The 27,972-nt window shown below is 39.6% G+C and overlaps 1 protein-coding gene across 2 annotated transcripts; it reads right to left on the bottom strand.

Annotated features, from left to right (window-relative positions):
- LOC102190303 (solute carrier family 22 member 10) lies at positions 1-27,056 on the bottom strand. 2 transcript variants are annotated; one of them, XM_005699809.2, is made up of 10 exons: positions 26,523-27,056; positions 25,470-25,573; positions 22,028-22,182; positions 21,757-21,925; positions 20,106-20,229; positions 17,478-17,593; positions 6,862-7,076; positions 4,742-4,850; positions 2,605-2,808; positions 138-236 (listed from the first exon to the last, which is right to left on the bottom strand). In XM_005699809.2, exons 1-10 carry the CDS (start codon positions 26,904-26,906, stop codon positions 182-184), a joined length of 1,635 nt encoding a protein of 544 aa, XP_005699866.1. In that variant the 5' UTR covers positions 26,907-27,056; the 3' UTR covers positions 138-181. The 2 variants fall into 2 exon arrangements, with proteins under 2 accessions (XP_013831376.1, XP_005699866.1); XM_013975922.1 differs by lacking the exons at positions 17,478-17,593; positions 20,106-20,229 and having other exon boundaries at positions 1-236.

Here is a 27,972-nt window from a genome sequence, read left to right as displayed (position 1 = left end):
GGGGATCTTCCCAACCCAGGGATTGGACCCATGTCTCCTGTTTAATTGCAAATTAATGCCATGATTGTAAATGGGATTCATTTTACAGTATACTTTCTTGTTAGTATGTAAAGATAAAGGTAAACTCCCGTTTTTTCCTTCATGTTTTTATTTTCCTCACCAGCCATTTCATGAAATCCGCTTAAAATTTTGTCACTTTTATGTAGAAATCTTTTGCTTCTCTTGAGACTCTTTTGCTGGAAAAACAAAACAGAAGCAAATCAACCAACCAATTAGCAAATAGAAACAAACATTAAAAAACAGAAAAAAAATGTTTGGATGCCCTCCCTGCACAAGTACAAACTGATCCTCTAACCATCAGCTTCTTATAATCCAGTAAAATCCATGAGAGATTGACACTGATGCTGCAAAAGCTGTTGACAAGAAAGCAAATTTGAAGGATGCTACTCCCATTTGTCTCTTTAGATCTCTGGCCTATGACATCTTTGGAAAGTCAAGAGGCAAATGGGAAATGTTAACCCCATTTGTTATGCATTGAAATGTGTTCCTTCAAAAATTCATATGTTATTTAAAAAGTTGTGTTAATAAAGGAAAGTTTCTTAAAAAATGCATGTGTTGAATCATTACATTGTATACCTTTTAAAAATCCTATTGTACATCCTAAATAATTTTAATTTGTCAATTATACCTCAATAAAGCTGGAAATAAAAAAATTCATATATCCAATCTTAACTCTCAGTATCTAAGAATGTGACATTATCATATTTGGAAGCATGGTTCTTGCAGTTATAATTAATGAAGATGAGATCATCCTGGAGTAGGTCATGTCTCTAAACCAATTTGACTGGTGTCATTATACAAAGAGGATATTTGGACATAGAGGCATACCAGGGAGATGCCATATGAAGATTGAAGTTACGCTGCCACAAGCCAAGGAACTACCAGAAGCCGGGAGAGACCTGAATCAGACCCTTTCCTAGAGCCTTCAGAGGGGGTGTGGCCCTACCGACAACTTGAGCTTGGACTTCCAAGCTCCCAAACTGTGAGAAAATACATTTCTGTTGTGTGATTCACTCAGTTTGTGGAACTAATTAAGTTCCATATAGAAGCCCAATGTCACAAAGATACCATATTTCTCACATTAAAATACTTCTACTAGTTTCTTTTTCCTTCTATCCTTGATACTTTCCCTGAAGTGTAGTGACAAAATTTGCCTGAATCTTACAGGCTCATAAGCAAGATTAATTTCTCTATTACCATTTCATTTTTTTTTGCTATAATATGATTTATTTGTTTTAAACTATAATAAATACCAACAATTTCATACCAAGAAAAAAGTGTAAATAATCATTGTAATAGCATAATTTCTATAGTTTGTTCCATTTTTAACAATGATTAATTTTTCTCTCAAAGTTTTTGAATCTCTCTTGCTCAGAGAAAGAGATCTTATCTAGTTAGCTGAAATGCCTTAACTCAAATTAGGAAAATTGTTTTATAAAACAAAAAATCCAAATATCTTCATGAGGTTAGAACCCATTAATTGTAAACAATAAAATATATGATGTTGGAAACACATACATTTAAATATGAGTTATTTTCATATCCCAGATCTATTTGACTCTGGGCACTGAATGATACCGCATGAATGACTAACACATTGTACTCAAACAAGAATGGGAAACAATAAAGAAATGACCAAAACCTCAAAGAGTTCAGTTCATTACTTCTAACCAGTAGTGAAACTCTGTGAAATATTGCTTGTTATTATTATTTTTTTAAATAAAGACTCCTTTTATTTTTATTTTATTTTATTTACTTTACAATACTGTATTGGTTTTGCTCTTGTCCTCTGTCCCCCTCCAACTATCAGCCATTTCAGGTGGTTTTCCTAATCTCAAATGCATACAGTGAGATTTCTCTAAAGTGCTGTTTACACTTATTGTTTCCGCTTCCTCATCTCTTATTATTTATTCAATCTTCTCAGACTTCTGTCCATGTTTTTCCACTGAGATAAGACTTGTCTAGCTAAATATTTTGGTCAAGTTGTTGTTGATATAGCATGACACTCCCAGTTATTTTGTATGAGTGACCATGCCTCCTGATTAAAATATCCTTTTTTATATCTCAGGCTCTTGTGGATCCCTGAGTTGGGAAGATCCCCTAGAGACGGGAATGGCTACACTCTCCAGTATTCTTGCCTGGAGAATTCCATGCACAGAGGAACCTGGAGGGCTACAGTCCATGGAGTCACAAAGAGTCAGATACAACTGAGCAACTAATATTTTCTTTCTTGTGGATCTGAGTATCATTAAATACCATCATGAGGGCAGGAGGATATGCCATCACAATAGAGCTAATTATCATCTCTTTAGGACTAAAACTACCAACAAGAACAAGGTATGGAGGATCTCTGCAGTCTAGACTGGAACTTGTAATGGATAGACATGACCTCACCACTCATGAAGGCAATGGCCTGAGATGGAAGTATCCCGGGCAAGGCTTATCTCCCCCAGTGATCTGAAGGACCCAACCAGTGTGTTGCTTTCTCACTCACATATCCAAAGCACACAGTCCCTCCCAGGAGATGGTAGAAGGTTTACTCACGTATTTTCCACATCCTGGATAGTGTCAGACAGAGGCATATTTTTGGTTTCAGGTTGGAATGGGACAACAAGACCAGCAATGATGGGAAAGACTCCATAGATGATCCAGGGCAGGGTGGGTAGATACACCACTAGGGTCATTAGGAGAGGAGCCAGTGCTGACCCACACCTACTAACCATTGCATCTAATCCAAAAGCTTTTGCCCTAAGGGATAAACAAGAATATATAATAATCCAGTAAAAATCCACATATGTAAATTATGATCTATTTTTTGATGTGATTATGTAACACAATAAAACATCGTTATTATATATGCATGGGCTTTATGAAAAACACTTGATTTTGTGATTTACTCTGTGATTTTCCATCTGTCTTTGACAAGATCGAGATGTGTTAGACCCGTCTTCCTCATTTTAAACAGATGCATTGAAATACTGCTTAGTATAGTACATGGCACCAAGTCATCTTCTTCAATAAACTTGGTGATAATTATCTTTGGTATATTAAAACATCGCTCTTTAGAAAATCCATATCCAAAGTCAACAGTAATTAAAATTAAATCCACTTTTTGGTGTTATTTCCTAATATTTTTGGTACTTCCCATTTCTTTTCTAGGCATTTGTTTTTGTCTTTATTTTTATGAATATTTAAAATACTTACATTTTGTATAAAAATTCTGTAACCTATTTTCATTCATTATTATTATTTTTTAATTGAAGGAAAATTTCTTTAAAATGTTGCATTGGTTTTGGCCATACAACAACACAAATCAGCCATAATTATACATATATCCTCTCCCTCTTGAGCCTCCTTCCCTTCCCCCCATCCCACCCCTCTAGATAATCACACACCAGGTCGGGCTTCCTGTGTTATACAGAAGCTTCTCACCAGATACCTATTTTACACACAGTAGTGTATGTATCGGAGAAGGCAATGGCACCCCACTCCAGTACTCTTGCCTGGAAAATCCCATGGATGGAGGAGCCTGGTGGGCTCCAGTCCATGGGGTCGCTGAGAGTTGGACACAACTCAGTGACTTCATTTTCAATTTTCACTTTCATGCATTGGAGAAGGAAATGGCAACCCCCTCCAGTGTTCTTGCCTGGAGAATCCCAGGGAAGGGGGAGCCTGGTGGGCTGCTGTCTATGGGGTCGCACAGAGTCGGACACGACTGAAGTGACTTAGCAGCAGCAGCAGCAGCAGCAGTGTATGTATGTTTATACTACTCTCTCCATTTGTCCCACTCTCTCCTCCTCCACTGTGTCCACAAGTCTGTTCTCTATGTCTGCATCTCCATTCCTTCCCTGCAAGGAGGTTTATCAATACCATTTTTCTAGATTCCATATACATGACTTGAAGTGAAGTCACTCAGTCGTGTCCAACTCTTTGCGACCCGATGGACTGTAGCCTACCAGGCTCCTCAGTCCATGGGATTTTCCAGGCAAGAGTGGAGAAGGCAATGGCATCCCACTCCAGTACTCTTGCCTGGAAAATCCTATGGACAGAGGAGCCTGGTAGGCTGCAGTCCGTGGGGTCTCTAGGCGTTGGACACGACTGAGCGACTTCACTTTCACTTTTCACTTTGATGCATTGGAGAAGGAAATGGCAACCCACTCCAGTGTTCTTGCCTGAAGAATCCCAGGGACAGAGGGGGCCTGGTGGGCTGCCGTCTCTGGGGTTGCACAGAGTCGGACACGACTGAAGCGACTTAGCAGCAGCAGCAGCAGCAGCAGCTGCAGTACTGGGCTGGGTTGCCATTTCCTTCTCCAGGGGATCTTCCCGAGCCAGGGATCAAACATGGGTCTCCCACATTGGAGGCAGACGCTTTACTGTCTGAGCTACCAGGGAAGCCCTATACATGCCTTAGTATATGATATTCGTCTTTCTCTTTCTCACTTAGTTCACTCTGTATAACAGGCTCTAGGTTCATCCACCTCACTAGAACTGACTGATTCAGTATTTTGTATTTCTGTTTTACACTCATACTTGGAACTTACAAATGGTAAACTACTACCTTCTTATATGTGGAATTAGAACATTTTCCTGGTCCCGTCCCTAAACCACAAATTTTATTAAACTATTGGACACTATATATCAAACTTTAACTAGGCTTCCTGAGATATAAAAAGCCTTATACCTGAGAAGAGTGGGCATGAGCTCATCACAGTGGACGCAGTAACTGGTGACAGCAGCGGCAACACAGGTGATTCCCACACTTGCCAAAGCCACACGCAGAGCCTGCATTTCTGGAGAGAGGGTAAGACAACTGTGTGGAACCAATCAGAGTCCAGCAAGTTTAGTCAACACCAACAGCTCCACAGACTATTTGAAGGTTGGTTGTAGAAAATATTACAATAGCATACATTATTTCAATGCCATTCTCCCAAATCATCCCACCCTCTCCCTCTCCCACAGAGTCCAAAAGTCTATTCTTTACATCTGTGTCTCTTTTGCTGTCTCACATATAGGGTTATCATTACCATCTTTCTAAATTCCATATATATGTGTTAGTATACTGTATTGGTGTTTTTCTTTCTGGCTTACTTCACTCTGTATAATTGGCTCCAGTTTCATCCACCTCATTAAAACTGATTCAAATGTATTCTTTTTAATGGCTGAGTAATAATCATGTAAGAAACGAATCGCTAGTCTAGGTTCCATACAGGATACAGGATGCTTGGGGCTGGTGCACTGGGATGACCCAGAGAGATGATACAGGGAGGGTGGTGGGAGGGGGCTTCAGGGTTGGGAACTCATGTACACCTGTGGTGGATTCATGTCAATGTATGGCAAAGCCAATACAGTATTGTAAAGTAAAAAAATAAAATTTAAATAAAAAAATTTAAAAAAGAAAATATTATAATAGCAGAGATCATGGAGTCTTTTGTAATCTGAGAGATATAAAATTATCAACATAGGTTGTAAAATGTACATAAAATGATCTGGATCAATTATAGCAAATCTCTCTGCATATCTGAGATTTGCCAGAGAACAGGAAGAAAAAGTGAGTCTGGCAGAAATTTGCATCTACTTATTCTGTCCCATATTGTTATATTTTTATTGTAGAAGGTAGGGTTGTCATGTGGAAGACTCAGCTCTAAAGTTAAGGACTTCACAATTAAAGTGTAGAATTTAAAGTGACCAGTCATCCTGTGTTCCTCAGGATTTAGGAGGTTTTAACATTGTGGGATTCTCATGGAAAAAATCAGGAAACTCTTAGGCCAACCTCAGTGAGTCAGTTGACCTAGTGTAGAAACAGTATTGCCATAGGTATGGCACCAGAGAGTAATAGAAAGACAGGACTGCTCTGTTAGTGGAAAGGCTAAAGAGAACCCGGGTCTACATCAATGTTAGACGTGAGGAACCAAGGAAGGAAACTTCTGTTTGGATAATGGGACCATTCAAAAAAATTGGAGAAACAGTTCTCTGCAAAGTATAAAAAGAAATCTAGTTGTGACTTTATAACATTGTAAAGAACACTCTTGTAAGGGAGTAAGCTTGTGTCATTAGTGACATTCTGAGGAGCAGAGCCCGCCCATCTCTAATGTTGTGCAGCACATTCCTGCACTGGGAGATGGTGAAATATTGTGTCCATTATGGTTCTCCTAATCCATACATATTTTTGCTCTATTAACTTATAAAGTAATCTAACATGGAATGGACAGGGATTTTAATCTGCTTAAATCCTGTTCCTGCTGTTTACTCCTTCATTCCTTGGAAAAAGGAGAATTTCTTTTTTCATTTCCTGGGAGACTACCATAAGCAAGAGCTGTGCTCATGGTGATTGAACAGCCCACTCACATGTGTATACTAGAGATGGGAAAGTGGACCAGTCATCAAAGGTGCTAACAAAGAGGGCAAAAAAAAGGGTGATCATACTGGGATATAAGTGATCGTCATCTGGGATATAAGTGCAAAGCCTCAGGCCTCCCCCCATACTTGTTATTCAAAGTGTGAATGGACAAAGGGCAAGAGAACAAGTGCTCCCTAGGGAGATAGTCGGGAATAAATGCTACCAGTTTATAGACACTTCCATGATCTGATGAAGATGCCTTATTTGCCCTTCACTGACCTCTGTTTTTTTCCCATAAGAATATTAACAGAAAATCTCATAAATCATCAGATTGTTTTGGGGGAATACTTAGCTCAAAATATGAACCTTTCTTTAAACCTAATTTCAGACAAGGGTGACCAATTACAGTCCCTGACGGATGGGGAAAAGACCCTTCCTTTCCCCAAAGTCCACTCTCCTCTCACCTGGGGGCACAAACGTGTTGGCCAAAATGGAAACTCCCACCAGGAACAAGAAAAACATCTGCGTTGGTCGACGGCCCTTGTGATTCAGTACGACAAGTGCGAGACATCGGGCTAAGGTGGTGAGAGCTCCAAAGATGACCTGGAACAGGAATATATTGCTTCCAAAGTGCTGTAGATTCATAGAGATGCCATAAAGGGGTACTGTGACGGCAAACCTGCAGTGAACGGAAGAAGAAAGACGCAAGCCGTGAGATTGAGAGCCCAGGTGCTGCAGCTGATGACTTTATCCACCCAGGCGGCTGAAGAATAAAGTCTCAACCTAGTTTCTTCAATTTTAGGTGGTAATGTTACCATAAATAATTACATGGCTGTAAATGAAAACAATATTCCTTTTGTCCTTTTTGGAGTCTCTAAGCAAAGAGTTGTCGGTAAAAAATATAATCTGACTCATTCGCCAAACTGGTTGGTACAGAGAATTTGAAAACATAAGCATGAAAACTAAAAATTTAGGGAAATAACTTCTTTTTGAGGGTTGTCTGTATGCAGAGAGTCCTCCCTTTCTTCCCCCAAAGCCAATACTGTAAAGCACTTCCCTTTTCTCAACTAGTGACTGAAACTGCAAAGAAGCTACCTGTGTCCCCTTGACTTAGCAGCATAGTATGCTGGTGTCCAAACAGAATTCTGGGAAATTTAAAGTTCATATCAGATTTCACTGGGCTAAAAGAAGATGTAAGAATGCAGGAAAGCAAACATGCACCAACTGTACCACCAGATATGGAATCAAAGATCCCCGGTGAGGATCTACCTTTTAACCAAGGAGCACCTAAGGGAATGGAATCCACTTTAAGGCTCTCCTTCACCAGAGAGATCTAGACCGAGATGTTGCAAGAGAAGAAACCACTAGAGCAATTGCAAACAGGGCTTCTCTTGACCATTATCTGTACTTCTCCCTTCCATTCTGATCATCTATGATTCAGAAACGTAAGTTCATGTCCTAGTGGATATGAAAAGGTCAAAAAAGCACAATGTAGTTAAGCGAATCAGCAGTCTACTGAGATATGTCTGGGAAGAGATAAAATATACTGTTCAATAGTCACTTCAAGTTTGGCAGTGATATATACTGTCCTGTGTGCTTTTTTGGTCCATATGCATACACCTTCAAAAATTCAGAATCTAAAATTTCTCCTCCTGACTTTACCAAGGCATTCCCTCAAGAGATAACAAACAAGACTTTCACAGAAGGCCATGTGCTAACACACACAAAAAATGTATCCAAATTGTAAACAAAAGTCCATCAATATTAAAGTACATATAAACATTGTAGTGTATTCATGGAATGGGAAACAAAAACACTAGGGAGGAGAATCATCTACTGTTACATGCAGCTGAATGCGTGAATCTACATGCGTGAGCATGAGACACAGGGGCCGTTCCAGAACCCTTTATAATTTACATGATGTGAAGCTTGAGATCAGGGCACACACGTCTATAGTGAAGGAGAGCAGAACAGCTGTTAAGTTTTGTTTGTCAAAGGAGAGGGTAGTTGAGGAGAGAATAGGGGTAGTGCTGGTGGTGGTGGTACTGGGGGACTCCATGGGATTTACAATTTTCTATCTTGATCTGTATGTTGGTTACATTTTTACATACTGACATACTCATTGATTTACATATATATTCCTGATCTCTTCATGTTTCTGTTTGCAACACTTGCATCAATGAAAACTGAAAGAAAAAATAACGATAATTCAGTATGCAAATCTGTACTGCAGTAGAAGTTCTCAACATCAATGAGGAGACTGATAGTGTGATATGACATAATGAAATGTTCATAATATAGTCAGCTCCATGTGAGTTTTATTTGCTATGTTTTCCTCATCTTTCTTTTTAAATTTTTTTATTGAAGGATAATTGCTTTACAGAATTTTGTTGTTTTCTGTCAAACCTCAACATGAATCAGCCATAGGTATACATACCCCCTCCCTTTTGAACCTCCCTCCTATTCCCCACCCCACCCCACCCCTCCAGGTTGACGCAGAGACCCTGTTTGAGTCTCCTGAGCGATACCGCAAACTCCAGTTGGCTACTTTACATATGGTAATGAAAGTTTCCATGTTACTCTTTCCATACATCTCACCCTCTCCTTCCCTCTCCCCGTGTCCATAAATCTATTCTCTATGTCTGTTTCCCCATTGCTGCCCTGTAAATAAATTGTTCAGTACCATTTTTCTAGATTCCATATATATATGTTAGAATACGATATTTATCTTTCTCTTTCTGATTCACTTCACTCTGTATAGTAGGTTCTAGGTTCATCCACCTCATCAGAACGGACTCAAATGCTTTCCATTTTATGGCTGAATAACATTCAATTGTGTATATGTACCACAACTTCTTTATCCATTCATCTGTCGAAGGACATCTAGGTTGCTTCCCTGTTCTAGCTATTGTAAATAGTGCTACAATGAGCACTGGGGTATATGTGTCTGTTTCAGTTTTGGTTTCCTCAGGGTATATACCTAGAAATGGGATTGCTGGGTCATATGGAGGTTTTAGTCATGCCATCTTCCACAGTGGCTGTGTCAATTTGCATTCCCACCAACAGTGAAAGAGCGTTCTCCATACCCTCTCCAGCATTTATTGTTTGTAGACTTTTTGATGATGGCCATTCTGATCAGTGTGAGGTGATATGATATTTCATTGTAGTTTTAATTAACATTTCTCTACCAATGAGCAATGTTGAGGATTTTTCATGTGTTTGTTAGCCATCTATATGTCTTTGGAGAAATGTCTGTTTAGGTCTTTTTTCCCACTTTTTGATTGGGTTGTTTGTTTTTCTGGCATTGAGTTGTATGAGTTAGTTGTTTATTTTGGAAAATAGTCCTTTGTCAGTTTTTTTTAAATTTAAATTTATTTATTTTAATTGGAGGCTAATTACAATATTGTATTGGTTTTGCCATACATCAACATGAATCTGCCACGATTTCCTATTATTTTCTCCCATTCTAGGTTTGCCTTTTCACCTTGCTTATAGTTTACTTTGCTGTGCAGAAGCTTTTAAGTTTAATCAGGCCCCACTTGTTTACTTTTATTTTTATTTCCATTACTCTAGGAGGTGGGTCATAGAGGATCTTGCTTTGATTTATGTCATGGAATGTTCTGCTTATGTTTTTCTCTAAGAGTTTTATAGTTTCTAGTTCTACATTTAGGTCTTTAATCCATTTTGAGTTTATTTTTGTGTATGGTGTTAGGAAGTGTTCTAATTTCATTCTTTTACATGTAGCTGTCCAGTTTTCCCAGCACCATTTATTGAAGAGGTTGTCTTTGCACCCACTGTATATTCTTACCTATTTTGTCAAAAATAAGGTACCTATAGGTGCATGGGTTTACTTCTGGGCTTTCTATCTTGTTACATTGGTCTAGATTTCTGTTTCTGTGCCAGTACCATCCTGTCTTGATGACTGTAGCTTTGTAGTATAATCTGAATTCAGGAAGGTTGATTTCCTCCAGCTCCATTCTTCTTTCTCAAGACTGTTTTAGCTATTCAGGATCTTTTGTGTTTCCATATGAATTGTGAAACTTTTTGTTCTAGTTCTGTGAAAAATGTCATTGGTAATTTGATAAGGATGGCATTGAATCTGTAGATTACATTTGGTGGTATAGTCATTTTCACAATATCGATTCTTCCTACCCAGGAACATGGACTATCTCTCCATCTCTTTATGTCATCTTTGATTTCTTTCATTAGTGTCTTATAATTTTCTGTGTAGTTATTTTGTCTCCTTAGTAAGTTTATCCTAGATATTTAATTCTTTGTGTTGCAATGGTGAATGGGATTGATTCATTAATTTCTCTTTCTGATTTTTCAATGTTAATATATAGAAATGCAACTGATTTCTGTATCATGCAATTTTACTAAATTCACTGATTAGCTCTAGTGATTTTTTGATAGTATCTTTAGGGTTTTCTATGTACAGTATCATGTCATCTGCAAACAGTGAGAGCTTTACTTCTTCTTTTCCAATCTGGATTCCTTTTATTTCTTTTTCTTCTCTGATTGCTGTAGCTAGGGTTTCCAGAACTATTTTGAATGATAGTGGTGAAAGTGGACATATTTGTCTTGTTCCTGAGCTTAGGGAGAATGCTTTCATTTTTCACCATTGAGAATAATGTTTGTTGTAGGCCTATCATATACGGCCTTTACTATGTTGAGGTAAGTTCCTTCTATGCCCATTTTTTAAAGGCTGTTAATCATAAATGGGTGCTTAATTTTGTCAAAGGCTTTTTCTGCATCTACTGAGATTGTCATATGGTTTTATCTTTCAATTTGTTAATATAGTATATCACATTGATTGATTTGCTTATATTGAAGAATCCTTGCATTCCTGGAATAAACCCAACATGATCAAGGTATATGAGCTTTTTGATGTGTTGCTGAATTCTGTTTGCTAAAATTTTGTTGAGGATTTTTGCATCTATGTTCATCAGTGATTTTGGCCTGTAGTTTTCTTTTCTGTGTTATTTTTGTCTGGTTTTGGTATCAGGGTGATGGTGGCCTTATAGAATGAGTTTGGAAGTGTTCCTTACTCTGCAATTTTTTGACAAGAGTTTTAGAAGTATAGATGTTAGCTCTTCTCTAAATATTTGATAGAATTCTTCTGTGAAGCCATGTGGTCCTGGACCTTGTTTTTTGGGAGATTTTTGATCACTGCTTCAATTTCAGTGCTTGTAATTGGGTTGTTCATAATTTTTATTTCTTCCTGATTTAGTCTTGGAAGATTGAACTTTTCTAAGAATCAGCCTGTTTCTTCCAGGTTATCCATTTTATTGCCATATAGTTGTTCATAATAATCTCTTATAATCCTTTGTATTTCTGCATTGTCTGTTGTAACCTCTCACTTTTCATTTTTAATTTTGTTTTGATTCTCCTCTCTTTTTTTCCTGATGAGTCTAGCTAAAGGCTTGTCAATTTTATCTTCTCAAAGAGCAAGCTTTTAGTTTTATTATTCTTTATTATTGTTTCCTTCATTTCTTTTTCATTTATTTCTGCTCAGATCTTTATGATTTTTTTCCTTCTACTAATTTTGGGGGTTTTTTGGTTCTTCTTTTTCCAGTTGTTTTAAGTGTAAAGTTAGGTTTTCTATTTGATGTTTTTCTTGTTTCTTGAGGTAGGATTGTACTGCTATAAACTTCCCTCTTAGAACTGCTTTTGCGGTATCCCATAGGTTTTGAGTTGTCGTGTTTTCATTGTCATTTGTTTCTAGAAATGTTTTGATTTCCCTTTTTATTTCTTCAGTCACCTGTTGGTTATTTAGAAACATGTTGTTTAATCTCCATGTGTTTGTGTTTCTTACCACTTTTTTTTCTGGTAATTGATATCTAGTCTCACCGTATTGTCATCAGAGAAGATGCCTGATACAATTTCAGTTTTCTTAAATTTACTGAGATTTGATTTGTGACCCAAGATGTGGTCTATCCTGGAGAATGTTCAATGTGCACTTGAATAGAAGGTGTATTCTTCTGCATTTGGATGGAATGTCCTGAAGATATAAATGAGATCCATCTCATCTAATACATCATAAGACCTATGTTTCCTTATTAATTTTCTGTTTTGATGATGTGTCCATTGGTGTGAGTGGGGTGTTAAAGTCTCCTACTATTATTGTGTTACTGTCAATTTCTCCTTTTTATGTCTGTTAGGGTTTGTCTTCGGAGAAGGCAATGGCACCCCACTCCAGTACTCTTGCCTGGAAAATCCCATGGACAGAGGAGCCTGGTAGGCTGCAGTCCATGGGGTCGCTAAGAGTCTGACACGACTGAGCAATTTCACTTTCACTTTTCACTTTCATGCATTGGAGAAGGAAATGGCAACCCACTCCAGTGTTCTTGCCTGGAGAATCCCAAGTATGGGGGAGCCTGGTGGGCTGCCATCTATGGGGTCGCACAGAGTCAGACACGACTGAAGCAACTTAGCAGCAGCAGCAGCAGTGTTTGTCTTATGTACTGAGGTGCTCCTATATTGGGTGCATAGATATTTACAATTGTTGGTCTTCCTCTTGGATTGATCCCTTGCTCTTTATGCAGTGTCCTTCTGTATCTCTTGTAGTATTCTTTAAGGTCTGTTTTTCGCTACTCCAGCTTTCTTTTGCTTCCCATTTGCATGGAATATATTTTTCCATCCCCTGACTTTCAGTCTGTATGTGTCTTGAGGTCTGAAGTGGGTTTCTTATAGACAGCATATATATGGGTCTTATTTTTGCATTCATTCAGCTAGTCTGTCTTTTGGTTGGAGCATTTAATCTATTTATATTTAAAGTAATTATTGATGTGTATGTTCCTATTAGGGCTTCCCTGATGGCTCAGACGGTAAAGCGTCTGCCTGCAATGTGGGAGACCCGGGTTTGATTCCTGGGTCGGCAAGATCCCCTGGAGAAGGAAATGGCAATCCACTCCAGCACCCTTGCCTGGAAAATCCCATGGAGGAGCCTGATAGGCTACAGTCCATGTGGTTGCAATGTTTCTATTGCCATTTCCGTAATTGTTTGGGGTTGAGTTTGTAGATCTTTTTTCTTCTCTTGTATTTCTTGACCCTATACAGGTCCCTTTAACATTTGTTGTGAAGCTGGTTTGGTGATACTGAATTCTCTTAACTTTTGTTTGTCTGAAAAGCTTTTTATTTCTCCATCAATTTTGAATGAGATCCTTGCTGGGTACTATAATCTTCGTTGTAGATTTTTCCATTTCAGTACTGTAAATATATCCTGCCATTCCCTTGTGGTCTGCAGAGTTTCTGCTGAAAGATCAGCTGTTAGGTGTATGGGGTTTGCCTTGTATGTTACTTGTTGTTTCTCCTTTGCTGCTTTTAATATTCTTTCTTTGTACTTAGTCTTTGTTAGTTTGTTTAGTATGTGTCTTGGTGTGTTTCTCCTTGGGTTTATTCTATATGGGAGTCTTTGTGCCTCTTGGACTTGAATGACTATTTCCTTTTCCATGCTAGGGAAATTTTCAACTATAACATCTTCAAAAAATTTCTCATAAACTTTGTTTTTCTCTTCTTCTTCTGGGACCCCTATAATTCAAATGCTGGTGCATTTGATATTGTCCCAGAGGTCTCTGAGACTATCCTTGGTTCTTTTCATTCCTTTACTTTATTCTGCTTTTCAGAAGTTATTTCCATCATTTTATCTTCCAGCTCAGTGATTCATTCTTCTGCTTCAGATATTCTGCTATTGATTCCTTCTGGAGTATTTTTAATTTTGGCAATTGTGTTGTTTGTCTCTGTATGTTTATTCTTTAGTTCTTCTAGGTCTTTGTTAATTGATTCTTGTATTTTCTTCATTTTGTTTTCAAGGTTTTTGATCATTTTTACTATCATTATTCTGAATTGTTTTTCAGGTAGTTTGCCTATTTCCTCTTCATTTATTTAGACTTCTGTGTTTCTAGTTTGTTCCTTCATTTGTGTAGTATATCTCTGCCTTTTCATTAATTTTTTTAACTTATTGTGTTTGAGGTTCCTTTTCCCAGACTTCAAGGTTGAATTCTTTCTTCCTTTTGGTTTCTGCCCTCCTAAGGTTGGTGCAGTGGTTTGTGTAAGCTTCATATAGGGTGAGATTTGTGCTGAGTTTTTGTTTGCTTGTTTATTTGTTTGTTTGTTTTTCCTCTGATGGGCAAGGCTGAGTGAGGTGGTAATCCTGTCTGCTGATGATTGGGTTTTTATTGTCGTTTTGTTTGTTGTTTAGATGAGGCGTCCTCATCTAAACACTGTAGCACTCACAGGGTGCTACTGGTGGTTGGGTGATGTGGGGTCTTGTATTCAAGTGGTTTCCTTTGTGTGAGTTCTCACTGTTTGGTACTCCTTCAGGTTAGTTCTCTGATACAAGTCTAGGGTCTTGGAGTAGGTGCTCCCACTCCAAGGGTCAGGGCTTGACCTCTGGTCAGCAATTAAGATTCCACAAGTGGCTTGTTATGGAATTAAGTGAGATTAAAACAAAAATGCAAAAAAGAAAAACCAAAGAGGAACCTCAGACAAATGGCGGTTACAAAGTCAGGCAAATAATAATCAAAATAATGGAATATACACATATACATATACACCCATAAGCAAAGTGAAAACAGTCCAACAAAAATAAAGTACAGTAGGTTGACCTGGCAAACAAAGAAATCAAAAATTATATTTACCAGTTAAGAACAAAACTAACTAAAAGACAAACTGGAAAACAAAACTAAAGCAAGGTGCCAAGAGGGGAATAAAGCAATGAAAACAAAACTAGCAATTATGTTGCAAGGAAAGGAGAGAGAGACAGGAAAGAAAGAATAGATATGCAAAGTTAAATAGAGGTAGATGAAGATTTGTATACATTAATGATTAACTGCAAGGGGAAAAGAACAGTAGGAAAAGCAAACAAAGGAATAAAATGTAGAAAAATAGTTATAGGTTTAAAAGATTAAAGTTTTAAAAAGAGGAAAAAAAAAAAAAGGAAAACTTCACAGAACTGCAAAAACCCAATATAGAGGCAGAAGTTTATATGAACAATAAAAAAAAAGTCACTGAAAAGAAAAAAAAGCCCAAAAGCTTTATTAGGTTTCATAGTGCCAATAAAATTGACAACTACAGCAGAGGGAGGAAAAGAGGAAAAAGGAAAAAGAAAAAATTCAAAAGATAGTGCCAATAAAATTGACAACTACAGCAGAGGGAGGAAAAGAGGAAAAAGAAAAAAGAAAAAATTCAAAACAATTTACAGAACAAGTCAAAACGTAAGAATAATAAATGTTTTTCTTGAGTCACTACTGTCAGAGTCCTTTCCCTCTCTGGGAGTCACAGTTCACCTCACCTCCCTAGGATGCTCTCCAACACTGTGCTGACCTCTGGACCTGCTGTGGGGGCAGCTCAGATTCTAATCTGGTCTTACTCCTATGTGTTCTTGCTTCCAAGGCCCACAGCTATCAGAACTAATGTGTTTTCTTTTGTGAGAGCTCTCAACAACCTTTTATATACTCCATAGACACAGAGTCCACCTAGTTGATTGTGTGGATTTCATCTGCAGCTTGTTCAGCTGGTGGGAAGGTTTTGGGTCTTCTTCCCTAGCCACACTGCCCCTGGGTTTCAACCGTGGTTTTATTTCCACCTCTACATGTGGGTCATCCACTGGGGTTTGCCTCTGAGGTTGCCCTGGAGGTTTGAGGTTTGCCTCTGTGAGGGCCAGGTGTGGAGGTGATGCAGCTGCTTGGATCACAGGGGTTCTGGCAGCACCGGGTACACAGGGAAGTTGGCAGCTAGAGCAGCAGGAAATAGAGTGATTTAGAAGGGTACGGCAACCAGTATTGGCCAATATGCTCTAGTATTCTTGCCTGGAGAACCACCCTCCCTGACAGGGAAGCCAGGCAGGCCACAGTCTACAGGGTCATAAAGAGTTGGACATGACTGAAGTGACCTTGTGTGCATAGACGCAAGACTTTTTTTGCCTTGTGGCAGCTCTGCCCCAGTGAGAGTTGAGCATGAAGGTGGCACAGCTGCTTGGCTTGCAGGGACCCTGGCAGCACCAAGTGTGCAGGGACACAGACTGCCTCTGTTGCAGGAGTTATGGCCCTATCAGAGTCTTTCTTCAAGCCTCTTGTAGCTGGCAATCAGAAGGCCTCTTTGGCCATTCTTTCTTCGTAGCTCCACCTGTTCAGGCCCTTGGAGGGCTCCCTTGCCTGGGGTCCTTCTCTCTTGTTCTGTGCATCAGGCACATAGAGGGGTCCCCTTCGCTGGAGTCCTACTCTGTAGATCGGCATATCAGTCACTGAAAGGAGCACCCTGGGTGAGGTCCTGCTCTGTAGTTCAGTGTGTCAGGCATTTGATGGGCCAGGCTCTCTATTGTTCAGCTACTGATGCTGGTGTGTGGGGACAGAGAGGCTACAGTGATGGCTCCACCCACTATGTGTGACTCAGCAGTATCGCCTTGCTTCCATGGCTGCCAGGCTTTCCTCCACCGGCATTCCCCACCACAATCCACCCCCTGCCTAGCCTCCTCTCAATCTGTCTCTCCACAGTCAACAGCAGCCCTCACCCTGGGATCACTCCACAATCCCCAAACTCCAGGTCTCAGCCACTATGCCTTCCAGGGGACCCATATCCCTGTCCAGGGTGTGTATGGCTGCAGCAAGGACTGTCTGATTCTCATTCCATTTAGGCTGCCACAGATCAGCTGTTTCACTCTCAGCCTTAAATGTTTCTCTTCTGACTCAGACAATTGTCCCATTGTGGGGATTGGACCCTTGCTTCAGTTGCCCCTCCCACCAAGGGCAGGTTCAGTCCTACTAACACTCCTATTTCCACCCCCCCTAGTTCCTTCATCCTACCGAGTTTTGCATGATTCTATATATTCTTTTCCACTGGTCAGGTACTCCTGTCTGCTCTCAACTGGTATTCTGCATGCACTTCTATGTCTGAAGGTGTATTCCTGATGTATCCGTGGAGAGAGATGAACTCCACATCCACCTGTTCCTTCACCATCTTGTTCTCTCTTCCTCATCTTTTAACCACAAATAAGCCCTCCCTCTCACAACACCATCATAACCTTTTGTAATAAACAGATTCATGTTCCCATTCAAGTTGTCATACATTGTGGGTAGCCCACCTCACAAAGAGGAGGAGACAGATCCTTTTACGCAGGTTGGGTGTGCGGAAAAAGTCAAACACAGTAGTTTTGGTCTGTGCTCCCTCCAGCTCCTCCTGCATCATCACTCTCAAACCCTTGAACAAAAGCAAACAAGTATCATTTGCTAGTATAGTGCCAGCTATTGTGATGAGTGCCAGTAGGATAGGAGAGATGTGTGTCCTTTCTTTCTAGTGTAATATATTCAGGTATGACCTAAATCAAATCCCTTTCGATTTTACAGTGGAGGTGACAGATAGATTCAAGGGATTAGATCTGATAAACAGCATGCCTGAAGAACTATGGGTGGAGATTCATAATATTGTAAGGAGGTAGAGACCAAAACCATCCCAAAGAAAAAGAAATGCAAGAAGGCAAAGTGGTTGTCTGAGGAGGCTTCACAAATAGCTGAGAAAAGAAGAGAAGTGAAAGGCAAAGGAGAAAGGGAAAGACATACCCATTTGAATGCAGAGTTCCAGAGAATAGCATTGAGTGATAAGGAAGCCTTCTTAAGTGAAAAAATGCAAAGAGACAGAGGAAAATAGGATGGGAAGGACTAGAGATCTCTTCAAGAAAAACTGGAGATACCAAGGGAACATTTCTTGCAAAGATGGGTACGGTAAAGGAGAGAAATGGCAAGGACCTAACAGAAGCAGAAGAGATTAAGAAGAGGTGGCATGACTGCACAGAAGAACTACACAAAAAAGTTCTGAAGGACCCAGATAACCACGATGGTGTGTTTGCTCACCTAGAATGAGACATCCTGAAGTGTGAAGTCAAGTGGACCTTAGGAAGCATTATTACAAACAAAGCTAGTGGAGGTGGTGGAATTCCAACTGAGCTGTTTAAAATCCTAAAAGATGATGTTGCTAAAATGCTGCACTCAATATGTCAGTAAATTTGTAAAACTCAGCAGTGACCACAGGACTGGAAAAGGTCAGTTTTCATTCCAATCCCAAGGAAAGGCAATGCCAAAGAATGTTCACGCTACTGCACAATTACACTCATTTCACATGCTACAAGGTGATTCTCAAAATCCTTCAAGCTAGGCTTCAAAGTACACAAAATGAGAACTTCCAGATGTACAAACTGGATTTAGAAAAAGCAGAGGAACCAGAGATCAAATTGCCAACATCTGCTGGATCATAGAAAAGGCAAGAAAATTCCAGAAAAACACCTACTTCCACTTCATTTACTATGCCAAAACCTTTGACTGTGTGGATCACAACAAATTGTGGAAAATTCTTCAAGAAATGGGTATACCATACCACCTTACTGGCCTCCTGAGAAACCTATAGGCAGGTCAAGAAGCAACAGAATGGACATGGAACAATGAACTGGTTCAAAACTGGGAAAGGAGTACATCAAGGCTATACATTGTGACCCTGCTTGTTTAACTTACATGCAGAGTACATCATGCAAAATGCCAGGCTGTAAGACTCACAAGCTGGAATCAAAATAGCCAGGAGAAGTATCAACAACCTCAGATATGCAGAAGATACCACTCTAATGGCAGAAAGTGAAGAGGAACAAAAAAGCCTCTTGATGAGTGTGAAAGAGGAGAGTGAAAAACCTGGCTTAAAACGCAGCATTCAAAAAACTAAGATCATGGCATCCAGTCCCATCACTTCATGACAAATAGTTGGGGAAAAGTGGAAACAGTGGCAACTTTTATTTTCTTGGCTCTAAAATCACTATAGATGGTGACTGCAGCCATGAAATTAAAAGACACTTGCTCCTTGGAAGAAAAGCTGTGACAAACCTCGACAGTCCATTAAAAAGCAGAGATATCACTTTGCTGACAAAGGTCCATATAGTCAAAGCTATGGTTTTGTAGTCATGTACAGATGTGAAATTTGGACCATAAAGAAGGCTGAGCACCGAAAAATTGATGTTTTTGAATTGCATGCAAGAGACTCTTGAGAGTTCCTTTGGGCAGCAAGGAGATCAAACCAGTCAGTCCTAAAGGAAATCAATGCTGAATATTCATTGGAAGGACTGATGCTGAAGCTCCAGTACTTGGCCACCTGCTGCTAAGAGCTGACTCATTGGAAAAGACCATGATGCTGGGAAAGACTGAGGGCAGGAGGAGAAGGGGACGATAGAAGATGAGATGATTGGATGGCATCACTCAATGGAGATGGGTTTGTGCAAACTCCAGGAGATAGTGAGGGATAGGAAAGGCTGGTGAGGTGCAGTCCATGGGGCCACAAAGAGTTGGACATGACTTAGCAACTGAACAATATTACACATGCCATCACAGGTATGATGTTGATATGATGGAATAGGTAAGGAGTTAAGGGATACTCCAGGAAATTAAATGGCAACCATTAAAATTTGAAAATGAGAGCACAGAGGGGTCAGGGCATCCTGGAGAGTACATAGGCTATACAGTCAGATCAGGAAGTGAGCTAAAGGAAGAAGCTTTGTACAGTGCTCACAGCTTCTTCTCTATGAGCTTTATGGCCTTTATGGCCATAAAGAACCAGGGAATTTGTATTCTCAACTAGCTGCCCTTGTTAGAAAAGCAGCTTGCCTATCTCATTAGGAGAAAGCAGGTGTCAGTTTATGACTCCCATTCAGCGGTAACCATCTTCCCTTTCTGCTCACCTCCATGTTCAGGATTGCCTCAGCATTCTTCATTTCATTTCTGCGTGCAACTTTCTTAAGTTCCCTTAATCCTTCATCTGTTTTATTGGTGATAATCAGCCACCGTGCAGATTCCACCAGCCACCTGATAAAAGAAGGGCCCACAAGTGCAGCCAGTTCCCTCTTGCTTATTTGTCATATGGTTAACTACAGCATATGCTTTTTGCCTTCAAACCAATATTCACCACTTCAAGTACTGGGTTAGGAAGAGGAGCTCATGTTTTGTTACATACTGCTAGGAAAATACAAGAATGACCACTCTATGTAGTACATCTGAAAGATGTTCTACATGCAAAGGATCTTAGAGTTTACAGTCAGATTGCCTCTCTGCTCACTCAGCAGAAGGTTTTCCAAGAGGCCTAAAAAGCTTAAGTTTGAGAGTCCCTCACTTGCATAATACCCTCCAAAGCTAAGCATGAGATCCAGCACATTTGTGCACATAGCATATATTCATAATATATATTATCTTGAAATAGGAAACCCCCAAATGCATTTCAGTTCAGTCACTCAGTCAAGTCCGACACTTTGCAACCCCATGGACTGCAGCATGCTAAGCTTCCCTGTCCATCACCAACTCTCAGAACCTACTCAAACTCACATCCATTGAGTTGGTGATGTCATCCAACCATGTATGCTTTTAGGCCAACAAATATTGTCAATACTCCTGCTATTTCCAGCAATGTCGGTGGAATGCAAATGTATGGAAGCCTCATGTGCTACAGTCCATGGAGTCATAAAGAGTCGGACACCACTGAGTGAACAACAACAGCTACATAAATGGGGGTCACCTATTTACATCTGCCCCAATTTCCTTATCAATAAACAGAGACAATAAACACACCTTCCTGGTTGAGAGGATAGAATGACTTAGCAGATGAGTCTGATGTGGATTATCCTTTTTATTTCTCTCTCTTTGTACTCATGTCACTGTACTAAATCCATAGCAATCTTTCTGGGATCTGCTGAATATGACTCTCCCTAGAATGGTTTTAAGTGTAGGGATGAGATTATCCATAAATAAATGTTCATTAAAATTACTTAAGGGAAGACAGACTGATGAATACATAATGTAAATCATCCCAATCTGCATGTCATTTTCTCTTCTGGAGAAATTAAGCTGCTATTTTGTTAAATTGCTCTATGAATACATTTTCTGCCTCTTCCTTTATCCAATTTAATCTGCAACACAGAAAATCATTGAGAACTTGATTATATCATATTCATTGCAAAGCCAAAAAATTGAAGCTTTATCTTTCAAATATACTTAAGTATATATTTTATATTAAGAAAAATAGTACTGGAATAACTCAATGGCACAACACTGGGTAAGACTTAGGAAGCAAAATGGCAGAAAATACCGGGAACTCCCAGGCAGAAAGCTCATTGTTATTCTGTGTTCTGCTTCTCAAATCTCAAATTGAACAGAGTAAACAGGTGAAAGACCCTGGTTTAGGTAGAAACAATAAGAAAGGGTTCAGGGAATAAAACCAATACAGTATTGCAAAGTAAAATTTAAAAAAAAAAAAAGAGAGAGAGAGAATCAGTATATCCCAATTCAGCAAGCATTTTCATCCCAGGTTCCCTTAAAACACAGTGAGAGAGATGCTCATACCTTGAGGAGAAAGAGAAGACAAAGAAAGGTATAGACACCACCAGCTGTAGGGTGCGCCACTCTCGAAAGACAAAAGCCAGTCCTCCCAGCATCATCTGTCCAATACTAACAGCACAAGTTATCAGCATTATCACCATGGCTTTAGACTGGGACCTTGTCCACTCTGCAACTAAAGGAAAACCCAATTGGGATATTAAGGTCATCTAAGGGTGAAATTTCAAGATCAAATTCAAGGCTTGGAAAATGAAGAAGAACAAAACTGTTGACTTACTGAGCATCCAGTTATTTGTTATGATGGCCACAGCAGAACAGCCTGACCAGAAGCGTAGCAAGCAGTAAATGAGGAAGGTGGGAGCAAAGGCTGTGCAGGTCCCAGAGATGGCGAGCTGGAGCAAACAGCACCTGAGAATCAACTTTCGCCCAAACCTAAGAAACAGAGAGTCAGCTTAGATTATGGAGGTAGTGATAATCTGTGGTGAAAAATTAAAAAGACATACTTTGAAGTTTAAAAAATGTTTTAATAAGTGATTCTTTGTATCTGGAAGCTTGAGTACACAAGAGCCAGGTCAACAATGGAAATCGCTTCAAGGTAACACTCCTTGTTACCTAAACAAGTAGGTATAATGTTTTGTATAAAAAAACATTACTGAAACTTCATCACCCAGTCACCAGGAGACCCGACCCAGGGATCAAACCCAGATTTCCTGCAAGGCAGGTAGATTCTTTACCATCTGAGCCAGCAGGGAAGCCCATAAAAAAACTACAGTGTTGGAAATTATAATATACTATCAGCACTCATTGTACTAACTCATGTATTTAGCAGACTAGAGAATCTCTATAGTGTGTAGTGCTGCAGCCAGCACAGCAGGTAGGTATCAAAAGCGGTCGACACACAGTTTGGAAAAAAGAAACTAGAGACAGAATTAAAGTTTTAAAGATGGGACTGGGGGACTCAAGACCTCTTGGGTCAAGAGCCCTGTTTCTTGGATCACATCGCTTATTTAGTGTCTTGGCAAGCAGAAAGTATCTATTGTGTTACAATGAAGTCAGCTTCCTGTGTCCCTGGTCACGCCTCTTGTTTTATTGATTACTTTAAACTGTCTTTGTTATTTTCTTGTACAAGGGCTACCACCTAACTGGAGGTCATAGACCCGCATATGCCTTGGGAAAACATCTTAGTGTGTGCACAAGCAGTGGTCTGAACTTGAGCTGACCCAGCCTTCCAAGATCCACACTGTGTTTTTCCTTAGTTTAGCAGGGTATGACAGCCCCAACTGATCAACCCGATGTACTTTTATTTGGGTTGTGCTGTACTGCTATATTTTGCTTTTATTCTTTTCCCATGGTGATATTCTCATGGCTTAGCCAGAGCAACAGGCAACTGACTGTTAACCCCTGCAGTGTAGGACACAAAAGAGATAAAAGTGTACTTTGGTCTCTAGAACCAGACAGGTTAAAATGCAACTGATGCAAAAGATCAGTGAAACAATGCATCAAAGTTGTTAAGGTTTATGTAAGAGTCATAATAAATTTCCATGTATTTGTAAAAATTCCAGTTTTCCTTCTGCTTCTGTTTTCTAATTTCATTCTGTTGTAATCACAGAAAATATTTTTTAAAAAGGTTTTTTAAATAACATTTGTTTCTGAAAAGTTAACATGTGCAAAAAAAGTGAAAAAACTAAGTCATTCATATTCGCAAGCAGTTTACCATTTGATGTGTTCTTCTAGGTCTCATTTGTGTATTTGGACAACTAAGCATCCATTTTTATGTAATTAAGATCATACAGTTATGTATCATGCTATTTCACACATCTTGAATATTTGCCGTTAATCAAAAATACACTGTGCTTTGCTCAGTCACGCCCAACTCTTTGCAACCCCATCGACTGTAGCCTAACAGGCTCCTCTGTCCGTGGGGATTCTCCAGGCAAAAATACTGGAGTGGATTGCCATGCCTTCCTCCAGGGGATCTTCCCAACTTAGGGATCAAACCCAGGTCTCCCACATTTCAGGCGGGTTCTTTACTGTCTGAGCCACCACTTCATCTTCAAGGAAAAAACGTAATCATGCCTTTCTTGGTGACAAAAATTTCAGAGAAGAGAAAAATGACAACAGGCCTCTAGATAAAGATATTGGTAGAGCTGTGATTGAAATACTACATTCAGTGCTCGCTTCGGCAGCACATATACTAAAACTGGAACGATACAGCACGGCCCCTGCCCAAGGATGACATGCAAATTCATGAAGCGTTCCATATTTAAAAAAAAAAAAAAAAGAAATACTACATTCACTTCATCTTCAGTTAAAAATGAGACATAAAGCAACAGAGTACACAAAGTATAATGCTTCTAAGAGGATTCATTATTCAAACTCAGCTATTAAAGTATTAGCAGAGAGGTGAATTAATTACTTAACAATGCATTCCTGTAGTACAGCCAGGAGACGCACACACATCAATGGTTATCATCAAACTACAAATATGAACACATCCACACACAGCCCTCACTCTATAGTTGCTTCTGCTCCTCTGCTGCCAGCCTAAATGAATAAGCCGTGACTCACGTTTCTCAGAGATGGTTTAACAATTCCACGTCTAAGATGTTGCCTTTTATTTTTATCAATTAGAACAAAACTATTTACAGATTGGTTAATTCACTAGCCCTACTTTTTATCATACATTGTCACCTCAGGACATCTAAAAAGCCTAGAAATCTTGCAAAATTTTCTGATTTTTGGCTTTGAGTCTCATACATGGTCAAGTCTGGAGAATACTCCATGAACCAAATGTGTATTCTTTCATCAAGAAGGAAGTTCTATCCATGTCTGTTAGCTCTAGTAGTTTGTAGTGCTGCTCAAGTTTTGTATTTCCTCACTATTATTTGGCTTAGATGTTTAATCCATTACTAAAACTGAAGTACTGACCTTCTCAGCTATGAATAGAGAACTACTTTGCCCTTCAGTTATGTCAGTGATTGTTTCATATATTCCGAGGTTCTTTTCTTTAATGCATTGCTATTTTTCTGTCTCTAAGATGTGTCTGACTCTTCTCAATCCTATGAACTGCAGCATGCCAGGTTGCCTTGCCCTTCACTATCTCCTGCCTGCAATGTGGGAGACCTGGGTTTGATCCCTGGGTTGGGAAGATCCCCTGGAGAAGGAAATGGCAACCCACTCCAGTATTCTTGCCTGGAGAATCCCATGGACAGAGGAGCCTGGTGGGCTACAGTCCACAGGGTCTCAAAGAGTTGGACACAACTGAGCGACTTCACTTTCACTTTCACTATCTCCTAGAGTTTGCTCAAACTACTCAAAGCAATCTACAGATTCAGTGCAATCCCTATCAAATTATCAGTGGCATTTTTCACAGAACAAGAACTTCCTGTCTTGAAACACCTTCCTCTTCTTCCCAGTGGTAACTCCTTCTCAACTTTATAAATGAAGTTTATGATAGTTCACCTCCAAGTATTATTCTGAAATTCCCCTCAGATGTTATGGAGGTGACATTTCTGTGTCCAGCACAGAGAGCCCAGTGGCAACAAAATGGCATGGATCAGAATGAGTCTAATTCTACATTTCCATCTGTAACTTCCTGGGAACCAAGACAACCCACAGTGTAAACTGTGTATGGGAACTCAGTAATGATTTCTCTATGAAACCATCATAAACTGTGAAAACACACAGTGGAAGGGCAGCAGTGATTGGGAGGCACTCACCTGTCTGAGAGATGGCCGTATATGAAGCCTCCCACCTGCATTCCAGCCATGAATACAAACTGAACCACCGATTTCTGTGACTGGTGATCACATATGAGGTCCCACTGGAAGAGAAGGAAACCAGCACAGAGGAGCGCCACAGCATTTTAAAGCCCTCAGTGAGTACATTCTGCTTTCCTTTCCTACATTTACTTGCCTATGCTATTTAAGTCCCAGTTTATGCATGACTTTCCTAGAAATTCTCAACTCAATCTTTCAGATTTTATCAGGACCAATCTTTGTATTCACTTAGCATTGCATACCTCAATCTTTTCCATACACTGAAAATAGTTGAGATTTTTTTTTTTAATCACTGATATCTGGATCACACCTAGAGTGAAATACACTGATTTGTTTCTCTGAAAATTAGTCAGGAAATGGAATTTTTTAAAGTTAATAGAAGTACTTCTAATTACAACTAGGCTGAGAACATGCAACTAAAAACAATTTTCTACACATTATATCAAACATGTACTTATCTAAACATCAACCTCCTCATTAAATTTTAAGTTTGGTGGCAGTAAAATTCATATCCAGTTTTCTGATTTCCTCATTCTCAATTTTAATTAAAAAGGAAGTGAAAATGTTAGTCACTCAGTTGTGTCTGACTATTTGTGACCCAATGCACCAGGTTCCACTCTCTGTGGAATTTTCCAGGCAAGCATACTGGAGTGGGTAGCCATTCCCTTCTCCAGGGGGCCTTCCTGACCCAGGGATCAAACCCAGGCCTCCTACATTACAGGCAGATTCTTTACTGTCTGAGCCACAAGGAAAGCTGTGATTATAATGTAAGTTCTTGGCAATTTAAAAAGATAAGCAAAACCAGTATAGTATTGTAAAGTAAAATAAATAAATTAATTAAAAAATAAATAAATAAAAAGATAAAAACCACTGAAAGAGTAAAAGAGAACTCATTACATTATCTTCTCAGTAACTGAAGATTAGAACAGTGTCTATTTTATGTTATTCTAAACACCCACACCAACTATTCAGAAGAGAAAAATGGGGCCTTACCTCAGTCACGATGGTGGAGGAGAACAGGCTGTGGTCATACACCCAGCCATCCACACAAGGCTCCGTGTCCAGGTCAGACATGTTGGGGAAGGTCCTATTCAGGTGAAGGAGCTGCCACTGGGGGTGGAGGAAGCGATGACACTTCTCTGGCTTTAAGTTTGAATCCAGTGGGATGGAGATTCTCAGAAGGACATCAGGGCTGAGGATCCCAGTGGCATTATCCAGGATATAGACCCAGCAGCGATGACCGGGAATGGCGGCAGTGAAGTTCTCCAACAGTATATGACAGGCTGCTATCCCAACAAGAGGAAGAGCTAAAACCATCTGAAGGATCTGGAATTTTCCCAGGCCACCAACTTCATTAAGGAGCTCCTCAAAAGCCATTGTGAAGAGGCAAAGGGAGGGAAAAATTTCCTTTCATTAATTCACATGGAATCTATGTGACCTCACACCAGTTTGTCATCAACGGTTCTCGTCACTTCGCTGCTGTAAGAGAGCAGTGGAAGCAGTGTCCTCAGTCCTTCTGGAATCACGAGGTATTGGCTTTTTAGTAAAGTCACAGAGAAAATTATTTACCAAAGATTCCTCTATCTGATGAACATTAAATCTGTTTAAACGTTTACTCACTTAATGCGCTTGTCCTCAGTGATTCTGTAAAACCATCATTGGACTTTGACATGAACATGGTTTTTAAATAATCTAAAATGAACCTGCTACACAGTCTTCGGTCATTCCTGGAAAACAGAATTTGAGAGATACAGAAGTGAACTGCTCTATGAATTTTCTGTGGAAAGAACAGAAAGTGAGTGCTTTTCTTATTTATACTGACTTTAGGCTATAATAATTAAAAAAATATAATCCCTTGTTTCTAATTAAAACAAAGTGAATTGTGGTACAATTACTACCTTTTAGCAACTGCTATTGTGCTTCAGTCTCAGTCACACTAAGAATACGCAATGATTTTTAAATCCTTCAAATAAAGATACTGAAGAAAGACAGTGGTAAGATCACCTAAGGGCTTATCTTCTGAGGTTTTCACTTACAGAATATATTAAGGGTCTTTTATGTGCTACCGGTCAGAACCCTGATGAACTGATCATTTTATCAAAATGTGCCTGGTCTTGTTATCTCTAGTAATGTCCCGCTATACCTACATGAGTATATATTTACTCACTTCAAAGTAACAATTCCAAGTTTCTTATACTTACAGTTTACAAGCTACAACTTTCCAGTCCTCTATGTTTGAAAAAGTTTTTATTCATTTGTTCATTTTTGGCTGTTCTGGTCTTCATTGCTGCCCTCAGGCTTTCTCTAAGCGGTGGTGAGCAGGTGCTGCTCTCTGGAGTGCTGTGTGGGCTGTTCCCTGCGGTGGCTTCTCTGGGAGCACGGTCTCCAGGGCTTCAGTGGCTGCAGCACAGGAGTTCAGTCGTTGTGGTGCTTGGGCTTGCGC

The sequence above is a fragment of the Capra hircus genome, chromosome 29 (genome assembly GCF_001704415.2).
Source record: "Capra hircus breed San Clemente chromosome 29, ASM170441v1, whole genome shotgun sequence".
NCBI classification, from domain to species: Eukaryota; Metazoa; Chordata; class Mammalia; order Artiodactyla; family Bovidae; genus Capra; species Capra hircus.
Note: the sequence above shows the minus strand (reverse complement) of the source record. Positions and strands in the feature narration are given on the sequence as shown.